The sequence below is a fragment of the Lactuca sativa genome, chromosome 8, assembly GCF_002870075.4.
Source record: "Lactuca sativa cultivar Salinas chromosome 8, Lsat_Salinas_v11, whole genome shotgun sequence".
Classification (NCBI taxonomy): Eukaryota; Viridiplantae; Streptophyta; class Magnoliopsida; order Asterales; family Asteraceae; genus Lactuca; species Lactuca sativa.
In genome coordinates this window covers 264,675,490-264,686,058 of record NC_056630.2, presented here as the reverse complement: position 1 = coordinate 264,686,058, position 10,569 = coordinate 264,675,490, and the positions used below count along the sequence as shown (strand labels likewise).

General features: G+C 34.5%; 1 protein-coding gene across 1 annotated transcript; it reads left to right on the top strand.

The window, feature by feature from the left end:
• Nucleotides 1–1,195: 1,195 nt before the first annotated feature.
• LOC128127972 (uncharacterized) lies at nt 1,196–5,109 on the top strand. The gene is made up of 8 exons (XM_052766723.1): nt 1,196–1,206; nt 1,295–1,373; nt 1,973–2,044; nt 3,355–3,902; nt 4,015–4,141; nt 4,227–4,526; nt 4,618–4,725; nt 4,807–5,109. Exons 1-8 carry the CDS (start codon nt 1,196–1,198, stop codon nt 5,107–5,109), a joined length of 1,548 nt encoding a protein of 515 aa, XP_052622683.1.
• Nucleotides 5,110–10,569: the final 5,460 nt, after the last annotated feature.

The following is a 10,569-nucleotide window of genomic DNA, read 5'->3' as shown; positions in this document are numbered from 1 at the left end:
TTTTTTTTTGTCAATATTCTTATGTACTTCTTTATTTGTCATATAGGCACGCCAAAATCAAATAAAGAACAAGTATATATATGATCTTTCTAGAAAACCTTTAAGGACAGTGAAATTATATAATGTCTATTTTGTCAATGGTTATAAGTTTCATACAGAATCATATGGTGCTAATAAATCAACAATGAATAGTGGAGTGTGTATAAGTAGCGAATCATGTGATTACTACGGAAGGTTGGTGGAAATATTAGAAGTTGAATATCCTGGTTTGTCGGTTAAAAGCACAATATTGTTCAAATGCGATTGGTATGATCCAACACCTGATATAGGAGTCAAGGTCCACAATCAATATAAATTGGTTGATATAAACAAACGAAGAAAGTTCAAGAAGTTTGAGCCATTTGTTTTGGCTATGCAAGCTACTCAAGTTTGTTACATACCATACCCCAGCATGAGGCAGAACATGTCTGATTGGTTGGCTGTATGTAAAGTTAAACCTCAAGGACGGATTGATGTGCAAAATAGTGATTATCAAAAAGATGTTGCTTTTCAAGAAGATGAAGTTGAAGCAAATGAAATCATTTGCAGCACAGAAGAACCTTCCACAAGTGCACATGATGAAACAGTTGAGTATGGCGACATCTCAAGCAACGTTTCTGATGATGAAAGTAATGATAACAATGAAGGCGAGTTTGAGTATAGTTCAACGACAAATGAAGAAGAAGATGTTGGAGGAGATGACCATTTTGATTATGATAGTGATTAACATGTCAATAATTACCTCCAACTATGGTGTCGAGATAGAGGTTGGTGACTGTTCAGGTTAATCATTTCTTAACTTTTGGAAAAATTTGCCCCTAAATATTTTTTCCTTACTTTTTCTTATTAGTCTTTAGCATTATATTTTTAAATAGAATTTTTAACAGTACTTATCTTATCAGTACAACACTTTTTTCAGATAACACTTGATGAATGTTTCTTTTTTACTTCATGGGTTAATCACTTAGGTTCTGTTTTGTTGGAGGGAAGGAAATGATAAAGGAATGAAATATTTAATCAAGGGTAAAATGGGTACTTTTCATTCCTTGAATGAAGGAATGAGAAAAAAACAGGGGGGGATGAATAAAACCCGCATTTTGAAGGAATGACATTCCTTTAGGGATTCGTCATTCCTTTCCGTGTGATCAACCAAACTATGCAGATTGTGTTTGTGCCTTGCTATTTTCTATGAGATCTCAAATCATATCAGCATTTTTTTAAAATTTTTTTTGTTTTTGTTTTCGAAACTATGCAGAAACATTCTTGTTTATGGTGAGGGACTCATTGATTATTGTATCACGCATTTAAGGCTTTACAAGAGAACTATTTATGCTGTAACTGGATAAATGTACTATAAAAGGCCCAAAAGGGTAAATTTGGAAACTGGATAGTTAGTTGGTGGGGAGCAAAGGAGAATAAAATGATGGAAGATTACTCTGATTGTCATGATATGTTTGTGCCAGCAGATTTTTTGCTCACAACTTTTGCTTGATCAATGGATATTCCCTAGTGTCTTTTTTGTATTTTATTTTCATCAAATCATCTAATACAATCAACTTATTCTTCCCTAATTCACTACACTATGTTTTGTTGATTTACATCAACATTTGTTTTCTATCATGGTGATTTTCCCTACAATATGTTGCATGCCTCATGGCAGGGGTATTATAGTCCTTTCAGTGATTTACTTTTTTAGACTGCTAGTTTATTAGTCCCTGTTTAACATAAATTATATTTACGGTTCCTCTACAAAATAAAATTATAGTAATGGTCGCTAAATATTTTTTTTGTAAGAAATGGTAACATGCTTATAATTATTGAAAGATATAACAACCTACCTGATGACTACATGAAAGAAATAGTCCCATTTACATGTAATTAACAATAATTTATATTTTCTAATGTCTAATATATCTTTTACTCATAATTTTAGATGGAAAGAGAGACAATAGGGAAAAGATTTACTGCATCGGTGAATTCAGGGAGAGAAAGGGGTCCACTCTTTGTTAGCTTTAAGACAAGATCCACACAATCAAGAACACTAATTGTAGTTTTTCAAATTGACCCTATAAGATACTTATCATCATAATTCATGAATCATGCTTTTACCATGGAGGATAAACTATTATTGTTTATAAAATGCATCAAGATGTCAAAATATAGTAAAATACTTATAGATAAAAGCGTTAGTTGGTTATGTTTTTTCTTAAAAAAAATAGTAAAATACTTATATATTTGACAAAAATTCATTAATATGTGACTTTTGACTCATTCCTTTATATTTTAAATCATATCCATATATAACCTCGTATTACCTTTTTCCTTATTCCTGATTTATCTCCTAATTTATTGTATATATAAGTACATAAGTTTATTTTTTAAATAATACAATATACAATTTACCATATACAGAATAGTTATAAACAAAATAGCAAATCAAATATTTTAAATTCATCCCCCTACACCCGGCAAAACAAATCTCCCTATATCCACTCCCTTCAAAACTGTATCCCATTAATTGCCCACGTCAAGGAGAATTTAGAGTACGTCTGTGCTCTTCGTGGTTTCCTCTCGTCTTCTAGGTCTTTTCAGTGTTTCTGATCAAAGTGTTTCCCCCGTCTTCCAGGTATGTTTTCTTTTGTTTCTTCTCTCTTCTTCTTAGTCTTCTGTCTTTTATAACTATCAGCAATATAAAATTAATAATGGAGTTTTACTTACGTCAGCGTTGCTTCTGTTTAGTATATTCCAATTGAATTTATCTTTTCTAATTCTCTGTTTTATGCGACATTTACGTTATGATAAAAAAATATTTGATCGACTTCTCTTGTTTATACAATTATATTTAGATGTTGCGACTTGATAACAATATTATACGAAACATGTGTTGGATCATGACAGGATAATAATTAGTACAATAGTTTTTTATTTGAATCTATTGAAAAGTAGTAACAATTGTTGTCTAGTTGAATTTTGATACTCGGTATTTTAAAATGTTATCTGATGTATAGAACATTTAATCATGTTTACTAGTTTATGCCAATTGTTGCTTTCTAATCCACCTGATATGTTTACTTTCATATATCTTTTTGTAACATAAAATAACTGGAACAGATATACTAACATATAAGTCAAATTATATAACAAAATGGTCACTGTTTAAAATAAAATTACAGTAGCGGTTCATGTGTCAACCTTTCCTCTTATGTCATCTTCTATGAACATTTATTCCACCAACATCATACATACTCATAATATCAACATAATGAAATGGTCCCATTTGATGGCTACTTCTATTACTATATGTATATGGTGCAGCTAGCAGGAAAGATGTCTCCATTCCCATTGAAAGGAGTTCCAACAAGGCCACACAAACATATGCATCGTTTGTTACAAAGGTCTACTAATGAAGCATCTATACCTGCATTGTCATCATCTACAGTCCCACAATTTGGTACTGTACCCGTGCCTGCGTCCAACACTACATCCACACAGACATTCACACGGATAACTTCTACTCCTCCACTAGTTGGTACTATATCAGCCCCACGATCCACCCCTTCATCCACACCAGCCCCATCATCTACCTCTGCATCCAAAACGACATTCACATCGGCAACAACTACCCCACCAATGTTTGGTACTCTATCAATGCCTTCATCCACACCAGCTCCATCATCAGCCCCTTCATCAACACCAACTCCATCATCTACACCTTTATCCACACCAGCTCCATCATTAATCCCTTCACCAACACCACTTCCATCATCCACCCCTTCATCCAGAACAGCTCCGACGACACCGCTTGATGAACAAAACAAAACACGAATAGACGGACGCTTACGTATTACAGTTCAGGCAAAGGAGTAAGTTAAAATAGTAGTTAATTTTCATATATTTTGTTCAAGTTTGCTTAATTTCATAATTTTTATCAAAAATGTACGTTACAATCATTATGATGTTTATTTTGTTATGTAGGTTATCACCTTCAGGTAAATGTTCCTACATAATTAAAAAATCGTTCCTAGATAAAGTGGACCCAAAAGGATATAAGTGGGCAACTTTAAGTGAAGAGACAAAACAATTTTATTGGGAAGAGTTTCAGGTAAATGGTTTATTATTTATGGTTTTATTCACTTATTAGGCACATTGTTCATTTATGATAACTCAAATGTTATTATGTATTGTAGAAAAAATGCTATTGGGATGTTGCAATTGGTAACTCAGTTAAGGCTGCTTGGGAACATAAGGCCATAGAAAGGTATCGACAGTATATCCATGACATGAGCACAAGAAATCCAACCCACGAAAAGCCGTCTCACATAGAACAACAAGTGTGGAATGCTTGGAATGCAATATGGAGTTCAGATGAGTTCAAGAAAAAATCAGAACAAAATAAAATAAATAGGCGTAAAGGGGTAGTGGGTGGAAAAGCCCCACCTACTCATAATGGAGGATCTGCTTCTCATACACAAATTGCTATTGATATCGTAAACGTCTTTTTACCTATTCATATAATTATGGTATATATTTCGATACATTTTGTGATGAGATTTTATATATTTCTAATATTATTGTTAGGAGGAATATACCGGAAAAGCTCCATCAGTCTATGATGTATTCATGTTTACTCATACTAAGGATCATGACGGAAAGACATTCCTAGATGAAAAGGCGAAAAAAGTTCATGTAAGTTTATTTAAGTAATTCGGTGATATTAAATTAAAGATCTTGTATAAATTGTATATTAATACCTTGATAACATTGTAGAATTTTATTGAGTCTCGATGTGCGGATTTGGAACTATTAGGAGAGGAAGTGGATGAAAATGAGTTGTTTTATACAGCTGTTGGAGGACATGACCGTAAAAGAAGAGTTTATGGGCTTGGATCATATGGAAGATCCATTTTTCCTGGAAATTCTTCTGAAGCATGCAGTTCACCGGATACAAATTTGGAAAAACATCATCTAGAGGCCAAGATCCAAAAACTAGAGGAAACTATTGAGCAACAAAGAGTCGACTTGGATGAAGTGAGAAACACGATCAATGATATGAGAAACATGATTAACTAGTAATATTTTCTTTAATTGTGCATTTATTATTTGTAGCTACCTTTTACTTTTTAATTAATTTGTCTTAAGTTTTGGACAAAGTAAGAAAACATTGGATGCTACAATATTTTTATGAAGAATTTATGCAATTTTGTTTTATTTTATCTTGCATTTTCCTAATGTTTGTTGTTAGAAAGTTGGTTTAGAGATAATTTTCTAGTAAATTTTGTTTGTATTTTGCTATGGAATTGATCTTGTCACCATTTTTCACTATGGAACTAGTTTGTAGTTATTTTTGTATTCATTTATCTACGGATTTATTTTGTAGTTAAATTGTTATGGATTTTTTTACGAAAGTTATTTCGTCATGTTTTGTTTGCTATTGAAGTAGATAGTAGTGAATTTGCTACGGAATTTCCCCGTCATGGAATTTGCTACGAAATATTTGTTACGGAATTTTTTTGTAGTGAGCTTACTACAAAATAGTTGCTACGAAATCAGTTTGTAGTGCTTTTGCTATAGAATATTTTCTACGAAGTTAGTCTGTTGTGTGTTTGCTACGGATTTGCTATGGCATGTTCCGTAATTAATTTGCTATAGAATTCCTACGAGAAATTTTGTAGGCACTTCGCTACAGATTTACTACGGATATCGTTGTAGCTATTTTGCTATATAAGTCCTACGAAAAATTTTGTAGGCACTTCGCTACAGATTTACTACGGATATCGTTGTAGCTATTTTCCTACGGAATAGGGGTGTAGAAAATTCCGTATCAAAGGGCCTACGGATTCCGTAAGGACCCTTAGCTACAAAGAATTTTACTACAGAATGGTGTCGTAGAAATTTTCGTAGTTAATCACGTTTGCCTACGGAATTACATGCTTTAGCTACGGAATTTTTCCATTGCTAAATCTACTTTTTCTTGTAGTGTAGGTGTGACCAAAAGCCCCGTATAACGACAGTATCGGGTAGACTCCCACTGAGCTCCAACTCCAACCCATATATAAGGGGGAATGGACTTCATTCCACCCTTTTTCACTCTCTCTCTCTCTATATACTCTCTCTCTAGGCTCGTTTTCGACTCCAAAACTGCGATTTCTGACTCCTAAACGTAAGACCATCAGCCCTAACTTGTTCTATGCGTACATTATTGTCTTTTTAGCCTTAAAATCACATGACTGAGACATGAAAAAGGAGTTTATGGCCTAAGAACCTCCTTAGGCCGTAAACACCCAAAAGGTGGCCAAAATGACCCAAACTTGTCCCGTTGAGCCTAGGAACCAATTAAGGAATTTATCTAGGAGTGTTTAATCATCAAAACACAAGATTTTAGGGCATAAAAGAGAGTTTACGGCCCAAGCACATGCTTACGCCGTAAACACCTCTAAACCTTGCAAAAATGCCCCAAACACACTCCCAAACCACCCTTAGGCTTAAGACATAAATTAGGGGCATGCTATTAAGGGTTTGGAACATTTAAACACAAGGAAATATGGGGTAAAAAGGAGTTTACGGCCCAAGCAAGTGCCTAGGCCGTAAATCCCCCCAAATGGCCTCATACCTCATTATAAATTACCAGGGTTGGAATAGGGACTTAAAACTTCAATAAAATCAAGGTGTAGGAGTTCATGGCCGTGAACTCCCATAGGGGTGGTTCATGGGCTATAAACTCCCCTATGGTCCCTTTAAAAGCCCTAAACCCATTCATACCTTCCGGATTTGGACCTAGCAAAATTCCACGAACAAGATAGAGCCCTTAAAACACCCTAGAACCCCTCACCATGAGTTTACGGCCGTAAACTCATCGGGAGTTCTCCCAGGGCCGTAAACACCATGTATAGAGTTTACTCTTGGAGAGTAAACTCCATTCCTAAGCCATTCACACCCTTAAATGTTACCCGGGACACCCCAAACACTTAACCAAGTGTTTCCCACTCCTTAGAGTCCGTATACTTGTTTAATTAGTATATAATGTACTAATTGTATGTGAACATATGTTATCATATGTTAAATAGGTCAGTAAGTGTGTCCAAGTCTTTACTTGACACCGAGCACTCAACCGGCACCTTCGTCGGATCCACTTACACCAGGTGAGTTCATACCCTGAATGAACCTTTTAAATGCTTTTACATGTTTTATAGGGGGGAATACAAGTTAAACATGCCAGTTATCATATCAATCACATGTGATTGATAACCCTGCATGCACAAGGATTTACCACACTGTAACTGTTTTACCGAGTAGGATACTATAAATGGTTTTCTAAAATGTTTTCACTTGTTCAAGCTCTTACTTATACTGTTTTATCAAACTTTATTTTAAACTGGTTTATGAAAGGTTTCCAAAGAAATTCTCAAGGTTACAAGCTTATTTTACCGAAGAATACCCGGTTGTAATTTTCTTAAGGATAAAGGTTTTTCCAAAGGTTTTCACCAAAGTTCTCTTTCATGTCGTACACTTTTACTTTTACTTGTTAGATACCATTGCTTTGTTTTTACCTAGTTTAAACTCCTACTCGATAACGTTTCCACTTCGTGATACACTTATACCTGTTAGACGCTTATACTTGTTTACACTCTTACTTAGCGATACGTTTCTACTTCACTTATACTTGATATCGCTTCTACTTCACTTATACTCGATACGCTCCTACTTCACTTGTAGATCTATGAGTAAATGTATGTCTTGTGTGATTTTTATGCTTATATGTATGATCTTATGTGATTTGTGATGAATATGTTAGCCAAAAGAACCTAAAAACCAAGATCTACAATATGAGGAATGAAATAAACATAACTTATACCATTTCACACTAATCAAGTCTAGAAAAATAGTTTAGTTGGTTAGAATGAACATTTTTGGACTTAAAACCCATTTTTGGGCTCAAATTGTCAAAAATACAAAACTAAGGGGCCCAAAACGACAAATGATAATTTCTGAAGGTTGAAAAGAGTCCAAACAGTTTCTAATATAAATTTTCTGAATATCAACACTTTTGAAGGGCTAAAAATGTAAATTTTGAACATAATGGGCTAAAATGGGCTTTTCGGCCCGATAAAGCCCCAATTTGCGAGATTTTTGAAAATGAGGGGCTAAAAATGTATGTTTCTGTAAAACAGGGGATTACAAGTATACTAAAACCATTTCAAAGGCCAAAAATGCTTTTCAAATTCAAAAGGGACCAAAAATGCAAAAAAAATCCATTTTGGGCCAAAATTGTAAAAGTTGCGAAAATGGGGGTCTCAACCGAGAAAATTTCGTTTTTGAAGGAATTAAGCTGTTTATCAAGTAAATTTGGGCTGAAAATGTCTTTTCAACAAGTTTTGATACTAAAGTGTCAAGAAAAATGGTTTAAGGACAAATATGGAAATTCTTTTATATAAAGGGCTAAAAGTGTAAATTCTATCCAAGAAGGGGCATAAAAAGGTAAACTCTAATTTTTAAAACAATAAATCCCTTAAGATAAAATACGAGTACCACGGCTACCGGCGAAACATAATAACAAATACACTTTCAACACCAATATCGTTACCAAACGAATTGATTCGGTCTCGAATCAATAACGAACCAAAAATCAATAAACAATCGTACTTCAATGAATACGCGAAATTTACGAGGAGTCAATATTCAATCTTTGGGCTTGAAAGTTTCAAATCGTGCTTGTTGGGCCTAGCTAGCCCAACGACATGATCTTTAGGCCCGAAGGGAACGCGCTTACATGTTATTGAGCCTTTTATGACCTAATTCCATGTAAAAGGACTTTCAGTAGCTTCATTGTGCTGTTGGGCCCCATGGGTCCTTTGGTACTGCTAGCAAAGTCGAGAAGTCAAATGCGAGTCGGGCCAAGTGCCTTTCGCATTCACGATAGCCTTGAACGACTTATGGAAATAACGGGGGCTTCGTACCCTCCTTTCTCCTCGGTTGTGGTGTTATGAGAAGTCAGGATGGTTGGATTAAGTGAGTAGTACGGACGACGCCTAAGGGATCGTTGTATTTGGTAGTTATAAACTAGTCATTTTCATTAATGCGTGATTATAACGACTCACAACCCATAATTAATCCAATGTCACCTGGAATTATCGAAAACAATCGTCGTATCGGTATAACAATAAATAAGACACGTAATTTGATGTATTAGGAAAACATCGGGTTTTCCTGGGGAGTTCAACACTTTTACCTATGTGATGTATAAAAAGTCTAACAATTATTCACGTTTACAAAAATCAACAAGCATACTTACGGATCTTCACACTTTTTCTTACATACAATACTATTTTCAGGAAATATCAGATTTTCTAGGTTTTCAAACTTCACAAAAATCATTTTTGTTTCAAACATTACTTATGAACTCACCAACATTTCATATGTTGACGTTTTTCCAAAATACTTGTATTCTCAGGTAACAGGTAAACCGAAGAATATGTATCCAGTGATGTCATGATGTTTTGTTTAAATTAGTATCGAACAATTTATGTTTTGGAAATGTAATGGTTAAAACAATGTACTGAATGTAAACAATATTAGTTGTAATATTTCAATGCATGGTGATGATTGATGTTATGATTCATGTATAATCATTGTGATGGTATTCAATTAAGTCACAATAGCCCTCGGACGTTTCCGCCGTCTGGTTCGGGGGTGTGACATAAACACTTCTAGGAAGGATCAAGGTTGGCATCCAAGGCACAGGAAGGAACTAAAGTCTAATTTACCACCTTGAAAGGGGTTTACGGCCCAAGATCATTCTTGGCCATAAACTCCTTTGTTCTATGGTTTCTTGATGATTTTCAAGTGTTATTAAGATCATACTAAGCATAAAAGAAGCTAGGGCACGTGCACGTACAAGATAGGAGCTTGATTGGGTGTTTAAGGTCTAAGAACACTAGTGTGTGTTCTTGGTGTTTTGAAGATCTAATGAAAATCAACAATTGTATGGATGGAATGATGTATAATGACTATGAAATAGGTTATAACAACAAAGCAAGTCAAGTAATACTTACATTTTTGGAAAATCGGGTGAAGAACGGTATGCTACTTGAGAGAGAATGGCTTTGGTTCTTGAGTTAGGAAAAAGGGAATTGATAGAATGGAGAGTAAACTCATGCTTATGGCATGAGTTTTCGGCCCTAAGAGATTTCATGGCCCAAAATCTCTTTGTTTGGCCGTACCAATTCAAGGTGTAGATTGTTCCATTACATTCCCGATTAACTAAAAATCACTTCCTTTTATCCATCCGATTCGTGAAAAATTAATTAAAATACTCAAACGGACTTTAAACTGGCTAAAAATAAGCAGAAAGGTATTTAACTTTTAATTGAATTATTGGATTGTAGAGTTCGTACGAATGAAAATTTCGGGTTGTCACACATTGTTTAATGCTTGAGTTGCTCAATAGAAGTAGTCTTTGCAATTTAGCAAAGCTTTGATGAGCATTGTTTAATTCTTGAGTTCCACAATAAAATTCTATGCAATTTAAGCAAA